The following is a 26,307-nucleotide window of genomic DNA, read 5'->3' as shown; positions in this document are numbered from 1 at the left end:
TAAGTAGAGATAGTGGGATGGATGTTATAGTTACGAAAGTTACAGTAATATTGATCTTTTCCAAACACGTATGGTCATATCGCTCCTCTGCTTCAAACTCTCTGGTTGTCTTCCATTGTACTTTGATGTTCTCTATCATGGCCATGTAATCTGGCTCCAGCCTACTTCTGAACCTCATCTTGTACCAGCACCTTTCTTGTTCACCTCACTATAGTCACAGCAGTCTTCTCTGTGTTCCACCAAAGCACCAAGCTGGTTCCTGCCTCAGGGCCTCAGCACTTACTGTTCCCTCTGCCTGAACACTGTTCCCTCAGATCTGTATATAGTTGGGTTGGCTTCTTTTCATTCAGATCTCAGCCTCCACATATAGACCAAAGGTGTCCTCCCGTGAACAATCTGGTGAATATTATCTGCTCTGTTCTCTCATCCCAGAAAATCTGTGCCTTATGATTCTGACTTTTAATTTTATCATTATCTGAAATTACTTTGCTGATATTTAATTGTTTATCATCTCTATCCCCTATTATAATGTAACCTTGGGGGAGCAGGGACCTCGTCTCCCTTTCTCTATAGTCCCTCAGCTGAAGTCAGCCTCAGAGCAGATCTACATGAGTGTTTGCTGCAGAATGAAGACCTGGAGCATGTTTAGGTCTGACTGTGCTTCTGTGAGAAAACTTCCTTCCCCCTCAATCGGTCAGGCCTGGTAGACATGGAGTTGGTTAAGACTCTAGCCTCCCCAGTGCCTCTCAGACTGTTACCTTGATGGCCCCTGTGGCTATCTGGATATGGTGCAGCCGCCGCAGGGTGCTCTCTCTGTCGATGAAGTAGGAGGCTGCCAGCTGATGCAGGGTCTCCAGGGACACAGCTGAGCTGTTCCCACTGCCACCAACTGTAGGGGCACTTCCTGCTGCTTCTGTCTTTCGGCTCAGTTTCCGCTTGTCCACAAAAATGGTCAGGGACTCTTCTCCTATAGCAAACAACATGGGTTCATTGATGAGGCCTTCTGCTCCCTCCTCCCCTACCAATAAGAACGTGAAATGTTTGGCCAGAATAGACGGAGCTAAGAAGGAGCCTCATCTCCTGCAGACGGCCTCTTCCCCATCCCTTACCATATTTAGAAAAATCTCAACAGACTGTGTCATAGGACAACAGACATCACACCTGAGAGGCCCTCCTTCCTTTCCTTAGTTCCGTATGTCTCCCCAAAGCTCCCCCTTGTCATCCAGCTTATCCATTTAACATCCTCTTTTGATCTCTATCTCAGGCATCTACCTAAGGATATAAAATTCTTCCTCTTAAGTTGTTTATGAGAAGTTGGCATGGATATTTATAATCCCTCCAAAAGGGCAGAAGCCTTGAAGTTTAAGGTGCCCTTTCCCCTCAAACACTGAACACCTACCACATGCAGCAGCTGGCCTGACCCATCAGAGAGCTCTTTTTTGTCCATCAGACAGTGAGATAAATGTTATAATAAATCCTGTTTTCTTCTGCCAGGGCAGAGAGAACTCTGCCTCTTCAGAGCTTCTGATTCTGCCCAGGGTCCTAGCCAAGGTTGCACCATCCCACCCCCACTCTAGCCTCCATCCAGCTCAGAATTATTAGAATTGGTGTGTCTGGTCACTCATCTATATAAAGAGGAAGAGGGGTCAGGGACTCGACAGACATTTCCCTCTTTGCTCATGGACCTGGCAACTGTAGCCAGAGCAAATATAGGGATGTGGAGAAGCTTCAGAGTTAACTGGCTCAGTCAAAAGGGAACTGAGAGCACCCCCTGCTGGCAAGGGCTTGGTGGGATTCTGTATGTCCCCCAACCTCTTTATCCCATCCCCCTTCCAAGGAAGATACTGAGAAGCAAACAGCAATGTTCTGGAGTGAGTTTGGATATTAAGAAGCTATACTGTTCTCAAAGGCACCAGAAAGGAGACAATTCTCAGGCAATAATAGGCCAGGAAAAACAAAAGATGCAAGAAGACTATTGAAGCTATACTCAGTGGGCCTTAAAGCTATATTAAATAACCTGGCAACAATTCATGCAGGATCATGGTGTTGCTTACCTCCAAGGGTGGCAGAAAGTAGGAAATGGGTGCCGTACTTTTTGATCAGGTTTTCGGTAACCTGTTGCAGGTTGGGTCTCCTTCCCAGGAGGCGGATGTTCCGGATAAACTCTGGGGCAAGAGGCAATGGCAAACTGAAGAAGTCTCTCCTTTCCAGAGCCAAGTTGTTCACTTTCCAACGGGCAAACTCCCTGGAGGAAAGGTTGAGGGATAAGGAAAAGCTCATTGTATTCTGGAAAAGAGGCACGCAGTCCACAGTAGGTCATGTTCTTCTTCCCCTGGAACCTGCTCATCTGCTCTCAGCCCACATCTCCAGATGGATGCACCCACTGCCTGAAAGAGGCCCTTTGGCCTCCCCTGACCTCTCATTCCCTGGGCTGTGAGAAAGGCTTTCTCAGCTGACCTCCATCATAACTTACTTTCCTAACCTTATTGGAGAGTAGCTGACCACCTCGTTCATATGAAGGTTGTTATGGTAGTAGTGTAGTAGGGGAAACAAGCAATGCAAACAATGGTTTTCAGAGATAGGATCTAGTCACAGTTGGCCCCATGTGGGTGGATAACATCACCTGTTATGGCCTCAGTTACCTCTTTGTAAAATCAGATGTTGGTGTAGAACAACAGTTTTGGTCTCAGGACCCCTTCACACTCTTCAAATTGATTGAATCCTCCATATTTATGTGGCTTACATATATTGATAATTGCCATTTTAGAAATAAAAACTGAGAAAATAATTACTTATTTTACATTACATATCACATAAATAACACATTTTTATGACAATAACTGTATGTTCTGAAACAACTAATTCAGTAAGAAGAGAGGCATCACTGCATTTTGCCGATCTCTTTACTATCTAGCTGAGCAGCTGAGGACTGCATAGTCAGATTTGCTTCTGCACTCAATCTGTTATGATAGTTGTGTATGTTCTTCTATGGTGCCATACTAAACTCAACAAACATAGTTTCTTAACGGTTAGTTCCAGTGTTCAATCTGAACCCATATCAATGAACTCCTCCTCTGTTACATTAAAATCCAATGTTCCACATTGTTCTTTGAGTAGATCTTTCTACCCTTCTTATTTTGTAACATCATGCATTAGTCATCTGGAACATATGGGAACACTGAGTTATTCAGATCTTCCACATTTTGACACTTTTCATTATATAATATCAAAACATTATATTCATTAATATTACCACCAATCTCATCAGAAAAGTCTTCAAATATTGGAAAGCTGTCAAGCTCATGGTGACAAATAGGAGTTCTCCAAAATTCTATTTTTTTGGTTTGAAAGATAATAAATACTGTCAGTTGTTTTTCTTAAAGAGGCAGGCTTCCTGCATTTTTTTTTTTGGAGAAAATGTCTGCCAAACACTGAAGTCTGAATAACCATGGTTTGTCTGTTGGTTGTCAAGAAAAAATTAGTTCCATGAAAAAAGTGGCAAGTTCAGCTCACAACTGAATCACAAAAGTACTTTTCCCTGAGACAACCATCAACCGTCATTCTTCAGTGTCCTCAGACATGCTTTATGTGCACCTCCTATTTTATCATATAGAAGATTAAAAAGACATATACTCATGGGTCATAATCCAATGAAATTAATAATTTTACTGCTTCAAGGACATTCTTAGATAAAACTAGCATACCTGTGCATTTGTGTATGTATAGATGCAAGTGTGTAATGATTAAGAATACATGACTACTGGTGTCATTTGATAGAACTGCCTTTATTCAAACTAGATACCAGAGGTTTTATTTATGTTTGTTTTTGGATCTTCGGTGTAAATATCAACATGGACATCCTAAAAGGAACTCAGGGACCCACATTATGAAAGCCCTATTCTAGAAGATGGCAAAGTTCCTTTCCAGTGCCATCTAGAATTTTAATCTTAATGCTTTGCCCCACACTGAATTATTTGTATTTGAAAGGGGACCAAGATTTCCAAGGGGGATCTTTGTCCTGGGATGAAATGTAAAGGATCATATCCATTAGTAAGGAAGGAGTTTTCCGTACCTCTGAAATCACACAGTAAGGGCCAGCTCCACTGCCTTAGGGAACAACAGAACGTAGCATCTTCTCAATCTTATCATCCATCCCAACTCTTCTCCTCATGACAGTGCTAAGCCTTGGTCTAACCTTCCCCCATACCCATGAAGTACAAATGATAGGGCTGCAAAGGAATAAAATAATTCAAAATAAATTAAAAAAAAAAACATGCCCCATTTGAGGCTATAGAATCCCCACATCTAAATCTAGAGACAAAGACAGAGAGGAGGGGCCTAGGCCAAACATTACCAGGGAAACAAAAGAAAAGGGATGACTAATAATTCACAGTTCCAACAAAGCCTTTCAAAATTCCTGCTGTGGGGCTCTATTTAAGCAGGGAAGTCCATAATAATATATTATTTTTTATGTCTTTTGTGCATAAAATGTTAAACTTTAATAAAAGTACAGGGTACTTGTCAAAAGTGTTTTTATCCGAAATCCCACTACCATGTGAAGAACAGTTGCTTGATCTCATTTCTAAATTGCTGGATGGCCAATAAAAAGACATAGAGTAGCTTAATGTTTTAATGAAACAAAAACAAGACCCAATTACAATCTGCCTACAGGAAACTCACTTCAGCTTTAACAACATATATACTGAAAGTGAAAGAATGGAAAAAGATAGTCCATGCAAATGGACACACACACACACACACACACAAACACACACAAGCTGGGAAAGCTATACTTACACCAGAAAAAATAGATTTAAAGCCAACGATTGTAACAAGGGACAAATAAGGTCATTTTATAATGATAAATATATCAATTCATTGAGAAGATATAATTTTTATAAATATGTATGCATTCAACATAGGAGCAACTAAATATATATATCAAATATTAACAGATCTAAAGGGAGAAATAGGCAGCAATATAACAATAGAAGTGGACAGCAATACCCCATCCTCAATAATGGACAGATCATCAAGACAGAAAATTAACAAAGAAACATTGGACTAGATGGACTTAACAGAGACCTACAGAGCATTCCACCCAACAGCAGCAAAATACACATTCTTCTCAAGTGCACATGGAACATTCGCCAGGATAGATCATACATTAGGCCATAAAGCAAATCTTAATAAATTTAAGAAGGTTGAAACCTCATCATGATCTTTTATGACCACATGCTATGAAATTAGAAATCAATTACAATAAGAAAACTGGAAAATTTACAAATACATGAAGATTAAACAATATGCTCCTAAACAAACAATGGGATCAAAGGGGAAATTGTGTGTGTGTGTGTATTTCATTTGTAATGAGACAAATGAAAACACAAATATAAAAACTTTGGGATGCAGCAAAAGCAGTCCTAAGAGGAAAGTTTCTAACAATATATGCATATATTATGAAAAAAATGAAGATCTTAAAAAAAGCAACCTTACTTCAAAGAACTACTAGTAGAAAAGAACAGACTAAGCCCAAAGTTAGTAGAAGGAAGGAAACAACAAAGATCAGAATAGAAATGAAAGACATGGAGACTAAAAAGTCAACAAAATAGATCAATAAAACTAAAAGCTGGGGTTGGTTTGTTTGTTTTGGAAAAAAAAAATGAACAAGGCTGCTCAGCCCAGAGGAGACCAGCACAGGGAGTTAGTTTTGCTACCCCAGATTATGCACAGCTGCCTCAGGGGCTGAGGGCATCAACCTATGGACACAACCGTAACCCGTCTGCCGCACCTCCAGCACCAGCATGCATAGGGGTTGGGAAGTTCTATTACAATCACCTTATGTTAGGATAAAACCATGAAACAGAGAGGGAAGTGGTTTGTCTAAAGCAATATAACCAGTTGTTACTAGAATCAGAGCAAAAAGCTAGTGTCCGGGCCCTCCCCCAGTGCTATTGACAACAACTGTGATGATTTTGACAATAGACAATGAGAGCCAGAGAGTTAAGAAAGCAATTTACACGTAACCCAGTAAGTGGCAGAGCTAAGATTAAATCCCAGGTCAATACCAGACTGCTGTTTCTATAACACTATTTTACCTTGTGTAAATTAGGTTAAATGTATTTTATCGCATTCTAATTCTTTTTAAATGTTTACTATCTTCTAACAAAAATATTTCATTGCCCAGAACATTTCATTCTTTTAATTATCTACACAAAACATGAGTTTACTGTGTTTCTACAACACAGTGCAACATACACACTGAAGCAAAACCTTTTTGGATTAAGGTGGCTTCAATGCACACATTTGCAGGAGGAGAAATTAAGCCCTAGAAAAAAATCAAGACCATACACAGGGTACCACGGGAGAAATCAGAGAAAAGACCTAATTCCAACTCCTGTAAATGCTCAGGAAATTATAACACAGAATAACAAGGACTTAGAAAAATGGATGATACTGTCTTAGGAAGCTTTTTATGAGCAAATAAAAAATAAGGGTTAACATTTAATGAATTCTTAGAATGTGACAGGCATTCCAAGCATCTTATAAGTACCAACCAATATAATATTTAAAACAATACTATAAGGGAGAAAATATAATTACCTTCATTTTATGGATGAGGAAATTGAGGCACAAGTAAGTTAATTTCCCAGTAAGTAATACCTAGTAGGTGCAAGAGTGAGAATTTAAACACAGGCTGTCTAGCTCCATGATCAAATCTTTACAACCCTTCCATAGCACCTCTCCTGTGAAGCTCCAAGGGGCAGTGGTTTTGTGAGTGGAAGAGTGTATGTGTGTGTGTGTGGGGGGGGGGGGGGGGTGGTGGTGGTGGTGAATTTCATTTAAAAAAGAAGCCAAAACCGGTTTGGCTCAGTGGATAGAGCGTCGGCCTGCGGACTCAAGGGTCCCAGGTTCGATTCCGGTCAAGGGCATGTACATTGGTTGCGGGCACATCCCCGGTGGGGGGTGTACAGGAGGCAGCTGGTCGATGTTTCTCTCTCATCGATGTTTCTAGCTCTCTATCCCTCTTCCTTCCTCTCTGTAAAAAATCAATAAAATATATTTTTTAAAAAAAGAATATATGCACTAGGATGAATTGGTCATAAGGCCTAGCAACTGCAGGAAGATTCAGGCTCTGAGGGTGTCCAGTGGTTTTCTCTTCGACTTCGCTAAGTTTCTTCCTGCCCTTTGGAGCCCTTCCTGGAATTAAAATAATGGGGGGAATGTCTGTGAGTGGATTTTGAGTCAGAAAGTGGTAAAAAATATGATTACAGAACTTATTAATCTGGTTCTTTGCCGCATCTTGAAACCTCAGAGGCAATACTGGAAAGCAGCCGGAGCTGTTCAAAGAATAAATGTTCGTTTCTGATTTTTCATTTAGTAGTTCTTTCCAGTAATAAAAGAATCCAGGTTTCCTTTTTCCCTCAGGAAAAGGATATTTTCTACATATTAATTAATTAATTAGCACATGCTACTTCAATGAAGCCTTCATCTTTGTTTTAATTAAGACACCAAATAAATCTCCATTTCACTTCAGCCATTTTTCTTAAAACCTTCTCCCACTGAGTTTGGTTTGCAGTAAACAATCTGAGAAAGTAAACATTTCAAACACAGGAAAGCCCCCTTGGAAAGTGCCTTTAGAACAGCGGAGGCCAGTCCCAGGGGCTCACAGGTTAAGCCAGAGGTGCCCAGAGCTCTCTAATGTGGACTTGACCTGTCAAAAGTGTTCACACTGCCCTCCAAAAGAGGCTTCAGTAACCTGCTATAATTACCAGAAGTTGGGTGCTTTCCCATTGTATTTTAGATTAGCCCAGAGTGAACAACACGTATTTCTGACAAAGGCTTATTGACATACCCATAAAATGATTAATAACAACCAAAACAAAGTTTAGGAAAGGTGTAATCCAGTTTCGAGGGTAAACCTCAGTGTGTTAAGTAAAGCAGCTGTACATACTGACACTCAGAAGATTTGAGCTCTAACTCAAAATCTCGATCTCTGGCTATATTCTGAAGTGATTGTAGTTATCTTGGTCCCAAACTGCTTAACACTAATGGTCCAGATTGTCAAAAAGCCATGCTTCTGGCTGTATATGAGGTTAGGGATTTTCCCAGAATCCAGCAGGAGGAGAGCCGAACAGACATGCCAAGCCTCAGGCAACAGGAGCTCTTGGGGGCTTGGGGCCTGGGCCTGGGCCAGCTCTGGGTTTGCAGCAAAAGTATCTTCATGACAATACTAAATGGATCAAGGTGTTCCTAATTTGAAAGATGTAAGTGAAAAGGGATGCCTCCCAGCCACAGCTCCTGACCGTAATGGCAGCAACCATCCGCAGCACTGTGTTCCTTCATGTTACCCAAGGTCAATGAGAATGCTGCCAGCGAGAGTCCCCCACAGGGTCCCAGCTCCTGGCGATTAAAGACTCAGAAAGAGCACAGCCAGGGTCTTCCGTTCCAGGTGCTGTCTCCAGCAGCTGCCTGCTGAGGCACCACTTTTCGGGCTTGGAAACTGAGAACATTGATCTGGCCCCCAGTGAAGAGTCATTACCTATGAAGCCTCCCTCCCTGGGAAGCCTTAAGGGAGAGAGTATTTAAACAACAACAACAACAAAAATCCATAATTTCGGAACAAAAACAAAGCTATACCTCAAGTGAGGCTGACATGTCGTAGTAATGAATCCTGCAGCCTACAGTGTGGGCAGTGGTGCTGAGACCCTAACAGCCGAATTATTCTGTTACCAGTTTCTAATCGACGTCTCTTACCCTCTGTGTGAGAGCCCGGTGAGGCCCATTTCCAAGGCCATTTCCTGTATCCTGAGTGTGCAGCTGCCCCGCTCCCCGGCTGTGCCCCGCTCTTCAGGCCGGACACCTATATCCATGTGCCCCAAGTGCCAAGAGCCCATTTGTTCCTCCTGAGTTAGACTCCAGGCTGGTTCACTGTGGAGGGAATCAATGTTGCTTCCAGCAGAGCCAACCCATCACCACATGCCAACTCAGGCAGCATTTCTCAGAATAGGATCTGATCCGAAGATTTGGCAGAGGTCGTAAGGCAGCCTTGGAGCCCAGGATGCCCAGCTCCAAGCACCACTTTGAAAATAATGGTAGAAAGAATGGGCTGTTGTGGTAGCGACTAAGCCCCTTCCCTGACCTATTTCACATAACCTCTGTTTTGGGGGCCATGTTCCTCCAAACTTCAGTATTCAAAGGGATTGCAGTGCTGAAAGGGACTGAGCTATGGATTCTCCAAATGGTTATTTTGGTATGACCCATCTTGTAAGAAAAAATATGATTGGTTTCTCTTGAAAAATTAAGGAAGACACATGATGAGTTATTGAATAAAATATTTAAGAACTTTGAAGCAAAAAGGATGGATTGGCCTTAATCCAAGGCCTTAGTTTTCTTGTCATTTTTCTTGTGACTTGACTTTGTCTATGTTAACTGTCAACCAGTATCCATAGGAAATTTTCTCTCATTCCAGCCAGCTCCGGATAAATGCAAATATCTTTGTCCTCAAAAACCCCCTTTCTTTTGGAGAGTTGCCTTTTCCCAAATAGCTTGAGACTTGCCAGTTTGGTACAGTAGTCTCAATAAACCCTGCGGATCATTGGGCCACTGAGGTCCAGACACAAAACAGCTTTTCTTTCCTCATTTTCTGTTAACATATCTCATATCTTGGTCTGCGGCTTCCAGCACAGAACCCAACCCATCAAGCTAAGGTGTTACCCTTTTTCTTTTCACTGGGCTCACACCCTTCGTCTTGAAAAATTCACATGAACAAGAATAGCCAGAGCCAACACACACATAAAGGATGCCAGTTACTTGCCTCGGTGACTCAGCTACGATGGTTTCATATTCTCTAACTGGACATGTTAGAAGCTGAAGGATCTGTGGTGTTTTGGCTCCTGTATAGAAGGCAGTATTTCTAGACACATTACATCATCAGGAGATTCCTATCTCAACATCACATTATTGTAATGTACTTGGCTATTAGAGCCTTTACTGCTATAATGAATAGGACACCATTAATTTGAGCTATAAAGAGAAATTATAATAAACACCATAACCTCTACTAGTAATATTGGTTTAAAGCTTTCTTTCAGATTTTTTAAAAATTTGTACACAATTTTCACACATGCTCAACTATTTTATCTATACAAGGACCTTAGAAAGGAGGAATAGAAAATATCATTACTCAACTATTAACCTTTACAGGTTAACAAATGAAGTGACAGAGAAATTGAGAAAATGACCCAGTCTCAGTTGATCAGCAGTAGAGTGTGATGAGATCCCAGACCATGCTGTGAATGCTTTCCTGCCTTTGTCTGTGACCTGTGTTCAAGTTCAGAGACCATGTACACCTTCGTCATACTTCTCAGGAAATACTTTTGCCCTGTTTTCCACTGTGGCTGGGAGAAATCCATAGGCAGGAAGGCTTCCATCCAGGAGCCATGGGTTAAATAATATCTGGGCCCTGGAACTCTGGGGGCAGAGGAGCAGAATTGAGGCCAGCCCTCCCATGATGACCACAGTCCCTGTCTCTCCTCCTGTCTGGAAGAATTCAAGAAGCCTGGCATGGAGGTAATTTAACAGCCTGCTGTATTCTCACACAATGGCCTGTAAACAATGATTGGCCAATTTCATTCTAATCTTCCCAATTTTGCTCTAATTAAAATCAAGCTGCAGCTTTCAAACAGTTTAATTAAGGCTGATTGGGAGAGGAGACTCAAGCTTAAAGGAGAGGAAGAGACCAATGTTTAGGGAATCTCACACTGTCATGTTAGGGCTCCAGGGCTTGGAGAGGGCACTGAGAGTTGTGTAGAATCAACATGAAATGCAAACAGACAGTTTGGAAGGAGGACCAGTGGATCTGAGAGAGTAGAAGGAAATGAAAAGGGAGCTAAGATCTGTGCTTTTCCAAGTACAGAAACCTCAGCTCTGCTCTGACCTCTCAACCCACTCCCCGCAGCTCCTCCATTCATCTGTGGAAAATGGCTCTGGTCACTACTCTACCTCCCGTGTCCTTGTCTTTGCTCAGCAAGCGGACAGCCTGTGCTATGCTTGTCCCCAGCAAATGTCCATGGGCCAGCCATTATCTACTTAACTCTAAGAGAATTCCCCCAGACTGACAGTTCCTTCCATTATTCTACAAGTTTATTCCTTTTGCAATGAGATAGCCCTTCTGGTATTTGGGTGCATTTACTTTTTATATGGGCCACTCTTCTTTGGACTAAATATTTTTAGTTCCTTTAGTACAGTTTCCAGATTCTCTAGGCCCTTTATGTTCAACCTTATCTGCTTGCAATCTAGTTAGTGAATATATTTCTTTTTTAAAATGGCAATCCAACTTAAACACAATCCAGCGGGTATGCTCTGAGCCACTGAGAGTACACTAGGATATAACATCTGAATATGTACATCATTACCATCATCATCATAACTATCATCACAGTGCCTCTTTCCTGAGCCCCTGTGTTGCCAGGCTTGGGACTGGATGCTTTACATATTTTTTAATCATCACCACAGTCTTCCAAATACAGTGTATTGTATTGACTCCTCATTCTCATCTGCATTAGAATGTCCCTAGACATGTGACTTTGCAGTATCACTCATATAGAGGGAGCTCATTTACCTCCACCATTGATATTAGACTTGGTTATGTGACTTTGATTTGGACAACGGAATATGGACAGAAGTGACAGTGTGCCAGTTCTGGGCCAAGATCTCAAAAGTCATTGCATGATTCCACTCTCTCTTGCATCTCTGCACTCACCATTAGAGTTGCTTTCCCCGGTAGCTTTAGGTGCTGCTCTTGCAGCCTGTGCCCAGGAAAAACATCATTGGAGTGAAGCCCTCATGACCCCCTTGCAGGCCTGCATCCAGAAGCATAGCTAACCAAGCCAACCTACAGATGCATGAGAATAAGTGATTCTTGTTTTCAGCTACTGAGTTTTGGGGTTATTTTCATATGCGTAGTTATAGCAGTAATTAACTGATACACCCCGCATGCTTTAGTCCTATATAGCTAAGCTGGCTGAGACTCAGATAATTTAAGTATTTTAGTCAAAGACACTTAGTTAAGCAACAGATGGAGAAAGTCGATGATCTTTCTACTATACATATTTCCTTTATTAATGCACTTGAGTATTGTATTCTTTACATTTATTTATGCATTCATTGGTTGATTCTTATATGTGCCCTGACCAGGATTGAACCTGCAACCTTGGCATATTGGGATGATGCTCTAATCAATTGAGCCACCTGGCCAGGGTCATTGTATTTATATTTTAAAAGACAAAAGTATTCATGACTAACAGTAATGTAATGATCAACCAAACCTCACATTTTTTTCAGCTCCATATTTCTTTTTTTTCACAGCTAAGTCAGATTTCCTATATATTTGTAAAGTTGACATTTTGAACTTAAATTTAGGGCTTTGCATTTTACCCTCTTCTTGCATTCTGCCCCTTGTGGCAGAGACTGGAAAGTTGTTCTCTAAACTGTTTCTACTTTCCTCCTAACTCACAGACATCCCTCCTTCCTCCTCCCCCCACCCCCCACCAGATTCCTCTGTATTAAGAATAGCAATGTCACTGAACACAGGCCTAGCCCCTAAGATCTGCCATGAAGTCCTTCATGCTCTCTCTCTTTCCTTGTCCACCAGGACCTGAGGTGGAGGATCTGAGGTTCCAGAGTGATTAGGTAAAACAAACCTTGGTCCTGAATGATTTCATGAAGCAATCTACTTTTATTGACATGAACAATAAAACAAAACAACTTTTATTAAGTCACTGCGATTTGGGGACTGTTTGTACCTGCTTTAGCCTACTCCGACTAATAATACCTTAATTATGTCAATCTCATATTCCAGCCTGGCAAAATGATCTCCATTCTTGATTTTATTGCCTGTCTAGATTAGGGTCCCTTTCAATTACCTGACTTTTATTGTCTACGAGTCAAACACCCATGCTCCCGCTTCTCAGCTCAGCAACATCCCCATTGGGGCCTCTCTTTTTGTTTTATATGGGTGGGAAATGGTGTTGGCCTCGAGGCCTCAACTTTGATGCTGTGGGATCATGGCGTGTGAGTCATCTCTGCAGGGAAAGCACTTGTCACTGTTCAGGATTTATTTTGAACTATCGATAACGATAAAATCAATGGCTAGATTAAATCAGACTATAGTTAAGGAGAGTAGTGTGGATTTTAAGTGATAAATCTGATTAATTTATGGAAATTGCAGTAGGAAGAATTTAATAGAGTAACACTGACCCATTTTTCTTTCCTCTCTATCCACTAATCTTCCTTCATTTTTACTTCCTCTTCTCAAGATTCCCTATGCTATTGTTTTCCGTATGTACTCTTAGGAGACCTGTCACAAAAAGAATGAACACTATCTTGAAGTAAACCAAATTTGTTTTTTAGCTGTCACCAAAGAGTTCTATAAAGAAAGGCCTATTTTTAGACCCATTGTACTGATGAGAAAACTGAGGCACAGATACAAAATAACTTGTACAAGTTCACACAATTAGAAGTAGCATGACTGTAGTTTAAACCCACATAGTACGAGTGCAGAGCCTGGAGTCTCAACGACTTGCTTACTGCTTCATGTAATTCAGTCACCGGACATCCTATTCTTACTGAGTAATTTCATTCAGCACATCTTTATATGTGGCAGACATGGTACTGGGAGCTGGATATATAGAGATGAAATAAGATGTGTTCCTTGACGGAAGGAGTTCAGAACCAAGTGAAGACCAAAGAGAATTAGAAAAAGGAAGGAAGGGAGGAAAGAAGAGGAAAAAGAGGGAGGGAGGAAATAAAGATAAATAGTAGAAATATGAACAGATTGAAGGAAAATCATAAGTAGGATAACTCTTGAAGGAGTCAAAGAAGACTTCATAGTGAGGTGATTTTAAATGGGTTTGAAAGGTGAGTAGGAGCTCGCTGGCAGAGAAAAAGGAAGGGGCTTTGCAGGAGGAAGGAAAGGAGCCTCCATGTCTGGGCCAAGCTGGAGATGTTCACCGAGACTGGAACAAGAAGAAACCGTGCCGTATGCTCAGTGATGCAGAGTCCGTATCATTGAATATTTGTTAAAATAGTGAAAGGGCGATTTTGAAGTGAACGTTCATTCTTTTAAAAAAAAATGCATTTGGGTTTTATCATGTGGGCACCAAGGGACCCACAGGAGACCTTAAGACAGATTGGACAGGAGAAAAGAGAGAAGTCCCAGTGGTAAACGATGAAGCCGGAGAAGAGAGAAGACTGGATTCTGAGATGGAAGCCTTCCCACTCCCATGGCAGGTGGGATGGGGACGAGGAAGGAGTCCCAGCAGCCTTGTGCCTGGCAGCACGAGGGAGCACGGCAAAGGAGACAGAGATACAAATCGTGCTGTAGGAAACATGGCAGGGGCCGCGTGGCTATGATTCTACCACAGAAACTGGGTCCAGCTGCACAAAATCAAACCAAGTGGGAGGTGGAGGCAATTCTTTCAGAAGCTGAGGAAAAAGTTAAGATTTTTCCCCCTACATTTAACTTGAATAGAAAATCTGTGTTCTTTCACCACGAGCCTAGCACTTATTTCCAATTTTTCTTGAAGCATTGATGCTTTGGTTCCAAAGGAGAGTCACCACTCTTCTGAGGTGGCCTGTGACCTAGCAGCACCCTCACAAGCCTTGGAGAACTGCAGAGAATGCAAGGAGTTAAAGAAGTCTGTGGAAAGGACAGTGCCTGGCCTGAGCAACTCCAGAATGGTGACAAGATTCTTGATCAAGCAAGGTCCTAGGAGCCAGAATTGGGTCAACAGATCTTATGTCAAAATAAATGTCTTATATTTCCTTTATGAAGAAGAATTAAAAGAGGGAGAACAGCTTGAGGGAGAGAATGTGAAAGGAGGGGAAGAGAAAAAAGAACTTCTGGAGGGAAGTTGCAAGTGCGCTGACAAGTCTAGGAATCAGGGAGAATAATAACCATCTTCAGATCTCTAGAGACGTGTTGTGAAGAAGAGGCCCTTAGACTTGTTCCACAGAAATAAGAGGAAGCAGAGTCAGGATCCATAAGTGGAATTATGGGAAGAAAGACTGTGACTCAATATCAGAAAGATTGTTACAGTGTTTGGGACTGTCGAATGGAAATTGGCCTCATGAACATACAAGAATGGAACTGCTCAAGCCCAGACTATTGGCCGCCTTCTTGGGGATTTGGAGAGCGGTTGTCTGCGTTGGGTAGGAAATAGCTGACTTTAGGTTCAAATATCAGGCATCCCTCGGTTCTATTCTGTCCCCGTCACCCATGTTGTTGGGCTTCCTTGCACACCTATTCACTGTCTTTGCAGCTTTGGCTTCCTGACCCAGGCCAACCCCTAAAGCTGTGGCTCCCAGATTTAGTATCCCAGCCTTCAGGCACCCAATGGACACCACCTTCCTTGGTGGTCACAGAAAAAAATGTGTTATCAGCTTCTAGAGCTACACTTCTATTGAGTCTCATTTGGGCATGAGTTTCTAGCTGAATGTTTGACTTGCACACACACCCACCTTTTTCTCCACACTCTTTATCAAGCTCACCATTTAGAACACCCACAGAACTAACTGAGCAAGAGGCTGGCTTACCTCACTGAAGTTTACTGCTGTTACTAGTAAACCAACGACGTAGCTTATGTTGAGGGATCATTAGGTGGTTTCATGCCTCTGGGCATCCAGGGGAACTTACTCCCCAGAGCCTTTCTTCCTGTCCCTCTTCCGTCACTAGCATGTCCCCAGGTAAGGCCCAGACTCTCTGGGCACGCAAGGAACATGAGAATCCTCCCAGCACTGGGGCTGGTAATGAAGGCTTGGAGCAATGCTGGTTCTGGCGACTTCATTTCTCTCCCACGAGGGCTCCTACGTGGCCAGTGAAACTTCTTGCTCTGACTCATTGTGACTTCCAGAGCTTGTTTGTTCTTTGCATGCAGAGGGAGAAAGAAGCACATTCTGGGTTCAGGGGAGAGCCTGGCATGGTGGCAGAATCAGGTGCAGAGGGGAAAACACAGCAGGCAGAGGAAGCTCAGCCAGATCATTGCATTGTCCCCAAATCCTGTCCCCGTATAAGAGCCCTACTATGCCCACCCCCACACCTACAAATCCTAAAACTGAATCGGGAGTCCAGTCCTGGGTCTCGTTCAGAGCTTTATTGGAATCCACGATGTGCTGTGCATGCAGGGAGTAAGCAGGGGTGACCCAGAGGACATACCAATCTTGTCACTGTAAGAAACTCCAAATTTACAAGCTAAATAAGCAGTGGTTATTTGCAGCACCAAAGATTTTTTCTGGCTTTGTGAAAATGTTGCTTCCATGTAGATACTGGTGTTTATAGATCAGTAGCTATCTGATCCTAAAGTCGGGGGCTAGAAACTGATTTAAGACTGAATTTTTATAAGCCAGGCCAAAAAAAAAAAAAAAAAAAAAGCTGTTTTTGGAAATGGTATGAAGTGCCCCACTAGTAGAGGATTCGAGTTACAGAAATTCAGTTTACAATGCCCCCTACGGAAGCACACTGGCTTTGCTGCAGGTGAGTTGCTTCCTCCCATGGAGGGTTCCCCAGCATACAGGTGCAGATGGAGGACTCTGGTGGAAACAGAACCACAGGACCTTTGTGTGGCATGTGCCACCCTCCAGCTCCTTGAAGCCCACCTTCTGCCTCCCAAAGCTCTGCAAGAATGCCACCAAAGGGAGCCGGAGGGCCAGGGCACAACTGGTTTTCCTCGGAGTGATGGGAATCCAGGCTCAGATTATTTACTTCATTCAATAATAATTTAATGGTCAGGCACTCTATTTTATGGGTTGAGTGCTGGCTCTTCTTACCAGTCATGTGACATCCTCTAATTTCAGTGTCTTTATCTGTAATGTGTGTGTACAAATAGCATCTCCTTTGTATGAGGATAATTACATATCGCTTAATAAAATGTTGGGCATATGGGAGTACCCAGTGTATATTAGCTACTATTGTTTATGTTTCATAGCAAAAAGAGAGTCATGTGTGCTCTTTCCCTACGTTAAATAGAAACTTTGGCTAACTTGTTTGTCCTCCTGGAACCATCTGTTTTCTTGGCCCCTGTCCTCCTTTTGTCCCCCAGGGAAGTGGAGGAGATTGGTGACCCCTGCTGTCCTGTGGTCCACATTTCAATACTGTGTCGAGTCAGTGCATTAAGCTCCCAGCTCACAAAAGGCTCTTGTCCCTTGGGTGCCATGCCCTCCAGTGGACAGCCCCACTGAGGCTTCCCCCACCCCCATCTCGCTGGTAGCTCTCTTGCTGGAGCTCCATCGGAGGCCACGTGGCCGGCCCATCCACACCACCAGCCACGACCTCTCTAGGCTTCATTAGGATTGGACAAATCAATCCAATGGAATCCAGCTCCAAACCTGCATCTCCAGCCCAGGCTTCATGGTAATAAATCTGTCCCACTGGCCCTCAGTGCCTCGTGAGTACACTCCGGTCTTCTATCCTAGAGGGGAAGGCAGGTGACAGACAGGGGAACCAGACCCCTCACATACCGCACTTTCCGGCCTCATAGACCCCGGGCCACTTCCAGTCACTTGCTCCAGGTTCTTCCTTGAGGGCAGAGCTCCCTGAAGCCTGGGATGTATCCTGTTCACGCCGTGTCCCCAGCACTTGTGGAGTGGCCAGCACACCCAGATGCTCAATAAATGTGCCCAGTAAATAAATGCACCGTGTGCCACTCACTGTTCTGAGCTTTCTGTGGACTGAAATAATTTTCTTGCGGGAGATGTGAGAAGCCCTCAGGGGGGATAAATGTGGCAGAAGCTGAATAAAGAAAAAAAATTGAGATTCTCTGACCCAGAAAAAGCTCTTCTCTCACAAAGAAGAAGAAAAAAAAAAGGTGGAAAAAGAAGAGACCACATGACTAGCCAGTGTCCCTGTCTGCCTGTACCTGTGTCCTGACAATTTCTAGATGAAGCCCACCTCACGCCTTTCTAAACGTACATGTCTCTAAGTAGCAATTCATTCATGAATAAAATTAATTCTTTCTCAAAGCAAAAATTAATCCCCTTTTTTCTGCCTGGCTGATGCAAGATCTTTCTTTTGAATCTCAACGGAAAATAAACCCAATTCGGCCTTCTCCCCCGGCCATCCTGCATTCTTTCTTCACTTCTTGCACATTTTTATTTTTTCATTTATTCTTTACAGACCATCTTTGCCATCGTATTTCGAGCCAGGGTGGATAACCCGGTTAAAGCCCCCAAAGACATGGGAAAATGTGGGGTGAGAGTCATTTTGTCCTGGGGGAACCTGGGACTGGCATCCTGGAAACTCATTCTGACATCGCATTCGAGGGCTGAATCTATCCATCAATCATTGAGCATGTCCTAAATGTCCTCCTCTCTGCAGCACTTGAGATGTGACATTCTGATGTGTTTTCCGGTGTGTGTGCTGTCACTCAAACTGGGCCGCTGAATTCCCAGAAATCACTAAAACCCTGTTTGTGTTCTCTCTCTCTCTCTCTCTCTCTCTCTCTCTCTCTCTCTCTCTCTCTCTCATAGCCTGCTACTGTGTCCAGAATGTTCTGCACAAAGAAAATGTTCCATAAATACCCATGGGAGAACCAAGTGAGCACATGCAAGATGTGGTAAGCTTCCTCTGAATTCAAACTTTTCAGCAGAAATGACCCTGGATTCTCAGTTGACCCAGTAGGTTTACAGGACCTGAAAGCACTGCTTACCATTTCCTCACCTGGGAATAGTCGCCCATGAGAGGAATAGCCTTAGGTCCTGCCTTCTCCAGACATGCAATGACTTTTACTTCATTTCCTCACCCCTAATGCAGAGAAATGACAGGCCCTACCAGGTGAGTGTTTTGAAACTGCATTCTGGAAGAAACCAGTGTCTCCGGGAGCCTTTTGGCATTTTGGACAGACGAGTTATGGTGAAAATAACATAGTGGGGCAAAGCAGGGGAAGGAGGGACACACTCAAGTGCATCTTGACATCGATCTCAGATGTGTGGGACTGGCTGCCCAGTTCCTGAACCACACCTTTGTCCCCAGGCCTTGGAGAATACTGTCCACCACACCATCCCCCATGCTGTCTCCCTCATTCACTGGGTTTGGCCTGTACATCACCTTTTATTCCAGCCTTCCTTGACCTTTCTTTGCTGAGTGACCTGGCACTTTATCCAAATGTGCTTATCTGTAAGTCCCACCAGATGAAGAATGGTGTCCTTGTTCATGGTTTATTATTAGAATCTTCCAAAAGCAGAAGCACAGAGTTGGCCCTCAAAAATGCTGAATGAACGTTGCTCTTCGTAGACTCTTGACCTGTAGTTGCTCCTTTTGTGCTAGTTCTCCTTTTCCAAGAGAGAACACCTTCCTCTCCCATGTCAGAGAAAGGGCAGGACTCTGCTCCCCCTCCAGACGCCCTGGACTGAAATTCCTTTGGTAAAGATTTCACACCGGGTCTGCCCTCTAAATGGCATCTGATATGTCAGAGGTGCTGTACACTTAGCCAGCGTAGAACTCTTGGTTAAAGCAAATTCTCAACATTTCATCTGTCCCTCTCTCTCACCTCTGTGGGCTGGGGGATAGTGCCTGTGACCAGACCTGCAGGCTCGTCATGGCCGCATTGCCTCCCCTTTTGCTCTCACTTGTTTTCCTCTGTTTATGCACCATGCCTTTCTCTCCTTCCATCCCAGTGCACTCTCTGGTTGTCAAAATATAAACCCAGTGTGAAGTTCAGAGATCAACCAGTTCAGTCGGGTGACAGTCATTTTCCAGGAGACCTCCCCTCCTTCCCTGCCTGTCCCACTCCCCCCACCCCCCGAGAACCGTGGCTTCCCTCCCTCATGGTTCCCTGTAGCTGTGTGGTAGCAGCCTTTTGTCTGTCCTGGTAGCCATAATGAATGCCTAAGAAATCACTGGGATTTACCCAGGCAGGCTGAGGTTGCCTTTGGTTGTCGTCTGTTTACATGGACTGTGATCTCTTAATTAGAGATGGTGCCTCTCCCAGGGTTTGCTGTTTATCTAAATTGGTATTTGTTAGTCCGAGAGAAGTGGTTGGATGATACATCAGCTTGGAGCTGCTCCTGTGATTGCTTCCACAGCTGCTTTCTGCCTCCTCACCTCTCTGCTCCCAGGAGGCACCCACAGGCTGGTTCTAGGCCCTCCAGCCTTTTCTGCTTTTAAATTTTTCTCCCAGCTGCTGCATCTATTCTTGTGAGTTCATGTGCCTTGGCACTAATAACTCCTAAATTTAACTTTCCTTGATTATGATTCTGTTTCATCTGTAACATCTTGTCACTATTCTCACTACCTCCAGGGCATCGTGGGAGATGCTGCCTTCCCTTGAAGCCTTCTGTCCACCCACCCTGGTTGTTCCTGCTCTCCTCTTGGTCTCCTGAGCACTTAGTGTAACCAAACACAGAATCTCTCAAGCTTTAATGTCATGCTCTTGTGAAAATGCAGGCCCTGATTCCGCAGTTCTGGGCGGAGCCTGAGGTCTGTGTTTTTTTATGAGCTCCAGGTAAGGCCGAAGCTGCTGGGTCATAGACCACACTTGGAGCAGTGTGGCTCAAATACTTGCTCTTTCCCATTTCTCACTTCCTACATACATGAGCTATTACTATGTCTTATTTTTTCATCCTGATGAACTGCAAACAGGTTTTCTTTTCTAAGGGTTATTGTGCTGGTGCCTGCTGATAACTTCTTTGGCCTTAACTGCCCTTGTCCATCACATCTTCTGATTCTGTGCCTGCTTGCCCCATTGGATGTTTCCAGATGCAACTGCTAAAACACATTCCTGCCTCAACACTGCCTACCTTTGGGTACCACTCCACCCTCTTGGCTTTCAGCTTTGTTGTATTTCGGTTCTCAAAATTTATAAACGTGGCCCAGAATCTGATCAGAATGTAATGTCCTTTTTTTATCATTGAAGATAGCTATTTAATATATTTTTTGTTTATATTCCTCCCAAAAGACTTCTTCTGTATCCCCAAATCCTTCCTTTCTAAAAAAAAAATGAGGCAGCTAGAAATGGAGGTAATATTGACAAAGGTCAATAATTTGGAATTATACCCAGCCTTGCTCTCCTCCTAACCACCGTATTATACTCATGGTTCTGTATGGTTTTTAACTTTTTCTCCTAATTTTAATTTATTCTTTCCGAGTTTTAAGTGTTTCATCATAGTGGCTTGGATTTTTTCCAATCCCATGATTATCTCTCTATTAAAGCCTTAATACAAAAAGAAATAAAAAAAAAAACAGACTGCTCATTACTTTGATTTGTAGCAAAGAGAGAATGGAACATTATCGCTAGAGTGTTTCGAGAAACCATATTTACATTTGCATCAGCTCAATTTAGGTGCCTGATTAGGTTGCGTGTTATGATGAAGATGCACTTACCAGTCAGAGGGAAGTGGCGTGGTCTAGATAATGAGCAGGAGACTTCAAGTCAGGAGCCTTGAATGCTATTTCTGGCTGTGACTCTCTGCCTCTCTGACCTTGAACAAATAAGTCCGTCTCATTGCCTTGGACCTAATAGCCTCCTATGCCTTATAGGGCTGCTGTGAGAGTTGGATCACCTAAGTGTTTATTATGGAGTAGGAGCTATGCAGTGAAGCAAGGGAGGGAGGTTGGGGCTCACAAATGGAATTGGAGATGGGAGCTCCGCTCTGATGGCTCTGACCACTAGCCTGCTAAGAGACAGTGTCTGAGAAGTGGGCTGACTGCTCAGGTGTTGGTCTGACAGGGCTTGAGGACATGATGAGAGGTTGGTTAGTGGAACTTAAAAGCTTGCCAAAATATTGGGTGAGATGATCAAACCATCCTGTTACTTAGGAAGGCTTAACAAGAGTACATATTGTCTTGCTTCTCATAATGGTGCCATCCTGAGGTTGTCCATATCACACCTGGGGCCAGGACTGGCAGTGACCGGCTTCTGTAGGACATCCTAAGGAAGGCCTGCTCAGCTGTCCATCTCTGGCTTTAGGGGAAAGATCTTCCCCTGTGGTGACTCTAAAACATGCTTGAAATCAGTTAGTTCCCTCTGTTAAGCCTGCAAGACCAGGAAGAGTGTGCCCAGAGAAGATCCATGCATTCTTTGGTTGAGTTCCTCTCTGAGCAGAGAGGTAGATGGAAGGGTGAAGGTTAATATGCTTTTAAAAAAGAAAGAAAAATAACAATATTTTCTTTCTTATATAAGATGTTGGATGCTTAGCCCTCAGCAGACATCACAAAGACAGCACCTGGGCTCTCATCTTGTTACCATCTTGCATTGGCTACTATTTGTTTAGGACAACCTAGTAATGGTAGGTAGTATTGATTAAGCACTGTTCTAAGTGCTTTACATCAACCAACACATTTAATTTTCACATTAATTTATTAGTGTTGCACATTAATTTATCGGGACTAGTTCTATTCTGATATTACAAAGAAGGAAATTGGGGAGTAAAGATATTAAATAATTTGCTGAGCATTATGCAGCTAGGAAGCCGAAGCTACAGGCTTAGAAAACAGGTCAGCTAGCTCCAGAACCTTCCCTTGGAAGCACGTAGGCCTACGTGAAAACAAACTTGAAAAATGGAGAGAGCAACAAACTCTGGGGCCCGTGGTTAGAAAGGTCAGAGCATTCTAGAGCAACAAGTCATCTCCTGAAAGTGAGAACACATACTGATGTCCCAACAAGAATACGTGGGATCCAGAGCCTAACATGAGAACCTTGCTGTGGGCTAGTTCTGACCTGTTCACACAGCTACAAGGGGGTCTTTCTCCTGTGCGAGAGAGCTTCCTGGGATTCTGTACCAAGCATCCCTCCTGTTGGAAAGTCTTATTCTTTGCTGTTACAGTTCATCTCCTTTCTCTATGAAGAGCACACGAGAATACCATTTGTTTTCTATGGACCAAAAGCTTTCTTAGAGAATGGAATGAATTCTGTTTGAGACTGAATATTGCACCATAATACATTTCTGATACTCTCTGTAAGCTTATTCTCCTCCACCCTTCTGGATAAAGTGCCCTTCTGGTCATGTGGGTGACCCTCCATGTGTAGTTTAACAATTTCTTGTGACCCTCTTTCGTCAGAGGAAGCGAGGTCATGAATTTGTCAAAGGGAGTTGCCACTAGAGACCAAAGGGGAAGAGGGATAAGAGGGAATTCCCATAGGAACAGGGAGGTGAATCACAATACAGATCCTACAACAAGTCTCCATGGAGCCACCACTTCGCTTGATAACTAAAGGCAAAACTCCCAGAATTCTCCTGGAGCAGTTATGCGTGACCATTCTTTGGTCCCCCACCAAAGGGTCACAAATCAGAATGCTGCATGTCTGTCAGAATGAATGCTTACTGCCTCCCCAAGTACAGGTTCATGTGCAAGAACTGACCCTTCCCCCCCAGAAACAGAATGGCACCGTGTAAGAGCTTGTCACATTAAATGATCAGAAAGCCATTACCGACCGATAGAACGGTTGATAGTGCAGAAATGATTACACACTCTCCTCCCCATGGGGCAGCTCAGAGCTTCCACCAGGCCCTCCATGGCTTCCAGGCTGGGGCTGGGACTTGATGAGAAGAAATCTCTGTTGAAGAAGGAAACTGATGGTTGAATCCCTCTGGTTCTTACAGCCCTTGAAGTGGATGGTGGTGTTGGGATTCTCAGCCTATTTCAATTCCAATGTACTTTTAAAAAATATATTTGTGTGGTAACAGTGCTTCTGAAAGATTTGGGGTAAGCTGAAAAAATCTAAAGTAAATCTCATTTTTGTGGACTGGAGGAATTTGCTGTTTAAACTCACTCAGTGTGTTTCTCTCCCCGCCCCCCCACCCACCCACCCATCCTCTCTCTCTCTCTTTCTCTCTCTTGCAGGATTTTGTTTCTGGGTAACTCTCCAGCCCCTTTGTTTGCATGTGCCTATGAGAATCATGTGCCAGGAGATAGGCCTTTATAAATGTATGCTCTTACCATTTGGGAATCTTCCAGTGCTGAATACCTTAAAACCTTGTTTCTGAGACACCATACTGACCCAAACAGACACCATGGTTATTGCAGACATTAAAAAAACAAACAAACAAACAAACAAAAAACCCCAACCTCTTAGAAATAGAACAATGCCTAAATATATTTCAAGAACCCAGATTCTGGAGTCTGACCATTTGGGAACTAATGCAGGCTCACCATTTACTAGCTGTGTGTCCTTTGGTAAGTCCCCTAACTTCTCTGGACCTCAATTTCCTTATTTGTAAAAAAGGAGAAGAATTGTTCTTCTGGCAGTACAAGAATTGTACTGCCCTGGCCAGGTGGCTCAGTTGGTTGGAGCATCATCCCATGTACCAAAAGGTTGCAGGTTCCATCTCCTGTCGGGGCATGTTTGGAGGCAGCTGGTTGATGTTTCTCTCTCTCTCTCTCTCTCAAATCAATACAAATAAAATAAATGAGTTAATATACATAACAAAGTGCTAGATCTAGCAAGAGGTCCACCCCTAGAGTATGTTCATATCACTAGACACACATGTGCCACATGGTTAACAACCTCTAGGTGCTGAAAGAATAGGCTTTGTTTCTCCTTGTGCTTTTAAGGTATTTTCTCTCACATTTTTGCATTGGGAACCAATTTGTAATTGGAAAATAAATGTCTTTGATAAGAGAAAATAAGTTCAGCCAGGCTCCCAGGATTGTTTGAAGACTAGGGGCATGGCGAGGGGGGAAAGAGAATAGATGAGAGGGCAAGTGGGCAGAGGGATGAAGGGGACGTGGGAATTCAGGGATGCACTCGTGGGAGCCTCGACGTGAAGATCTTGAGGTGCCTCCTGCTTTGCAAGTGCTGGTCCAGCAGTAGGGATTTTATCCCTGCTTTGTCCCTTGTCACATGGGCCAGATGGGTCTCATGCTTGACTTTCTGCTCTCTGATGCTTCTGAGGATGGGCGCTGACGGACCAGGAAGTACAGCCCGGTTCCGTAAGCAAGGCTAGCTGAGGCTGTGGTGTTGACAGGAATGAGGGCAAGTTTGTCCCTGACCCCACATACCTCCCCAGACCTCTGGAGCAGGAGCAGGAGCAGGAGCAGGAGCTATCCTGCCTTCATTTGCATGTCTGGGTAATTACAACTCATAAAAGTATCTAACCCATTAGTTAAAACCCGGCCCCAGCATTTGACTCTAACCTCCTGCCGCAGCACTGGCCACATGCTGACTCTTGCTGCCTCATTTGTCCTCAATTTATAAGCAGCGGAACCTATAAATAGAAACCCTTTTGCTAAGTTCCCCAGGAGGCATCAGCAGGTTTTCCAGCATTTATGTGTTTTCTTCTTTCTTTTTTTAAACACCAACATGGTAGGCTTGTTTTTCCTGCCCGCTGCTCCTCCAGCCCTCACTTCTAGCTCAGTCTGCGGGCATTCCAGCTGGCTCAGCCGCCCGCCCGCAGGGCCTGTCCAGGTTAGGTTCTGAAGGAGGCCCCACTCACCTGTAGATCCTGTACCTGGTGGTGAACCCCTGGCGGTACCGCTCCACGAAGTCAGTGTACTCCTGAGCGCGGTGGAAGGGGCCCCGGTCTGTGAGCAGCCAGTCCAGGGGTGGCTGGCCAGCTGAGGACGCATGCTGCTCGGGGACTATAGCAGCAGCCGTGGCCGAGACAGCCAACACCCAACCAGGGAGGCCCAGCACCAGCAGGGTTGCCCATGGGGCCGCCGCCAGCCGGAGCCCTCTAAACTGAGTGCCGCTCTGCCACCTCATGCTTCTCCCGGGCGGTTGGTGTCTTCATTCTCTCGCCACACTCTCCCCCTCTGAGCCTCTCCTCCAGGGCCCCTGGAACCAGAAAAGTACACACGGAGATGTCAGGTGAACACCCTGGTCTCACCAATGGGCCTGTGTCATCAAATATCAGTGGGCAGGACACATTCTAGGAAGAGCCCACTCAGAAGTTGGGGCCAAGTATCAATCCTGGATATTACCAGCTTAAAGGCTGGCCCAAGTTAGAGAGACCTGAGACTCAGCATCTGTATAGGATGCTCGCATCAGTCCCTGGTCATAGGATGGAGGGACAGAAGCATGAGTGCCTGGACCTCCAGAGTCACTCCTCCACTCCAGCTAGGAGATATTGACCACTTATATGTGCAGGGTGATTTTGAGAAGTTGCCCCAGTTAACACACAGTAAGAGAGTTGTATCAGCATTATTATTATTATTATTATTATTATTATTATTATTATTATAGGTTTACATTTCAGTGGGACTCAGAGGAGTTGAGCTAGGAAGTTGCAGAGGTAGAATATGAACCTAGGTCTGGCTCCATGTCCAGACCTTGTCAAAGCATGCTGTGTTCTCTAAGGAGCTAGAGCAGGCAG

At 43.8% G+C, this 26,307-nt stretch overlaps 1 protein-coding gene across 1 annotated transcript in view; it reads right to left on the bottom strand.

The window, feature by feature from the left end:
* BRINP2 (BMP/retinoic acid inducible neural specific 2) overlaps positions 1-25,697 on the bottom strand; it is a gene marked incomplete at both ends in the record, with an annotated part of 42,621 nt that extends 16,924 nt beyond the window's left edge. Inside the window, 3 exons of the mRNA XM_079760321.1 lie at positions 759-967; positions 2,055-2,245; positions 25,429-25,697. Of these exons, the coding sequence (XP_079616447.1) occupies positions 759-967; positions 2,055-2,245; positions 25,429-25,697 (669 nt within the window). The remainder of the gene's footprint in view (positions 1-758; positions 968-2,054; positions 2,246-25,428) is intronic.
* Positions 25,698-26,307: the final 610 nt, after the last annotated feature.

This window comes from Cnephaeus nilssonii (assembly GCF_951640355.1).
Source record: "Cnephaeus nilssonii genome assembly, chromosome: 21".
Taxonomy (NCBI): Eukaryota; Metazoa; Chordata; class Mammalia; order Chiroptera; family Vespertilionidae; genus Cnephaeus; species Cnephaeus nilssonii.
The sequence above is the reverse complement of the archived record's forward strand: the minus strand, read 5'-3'. Positions and strand labels throughout refer to the sequence as shown.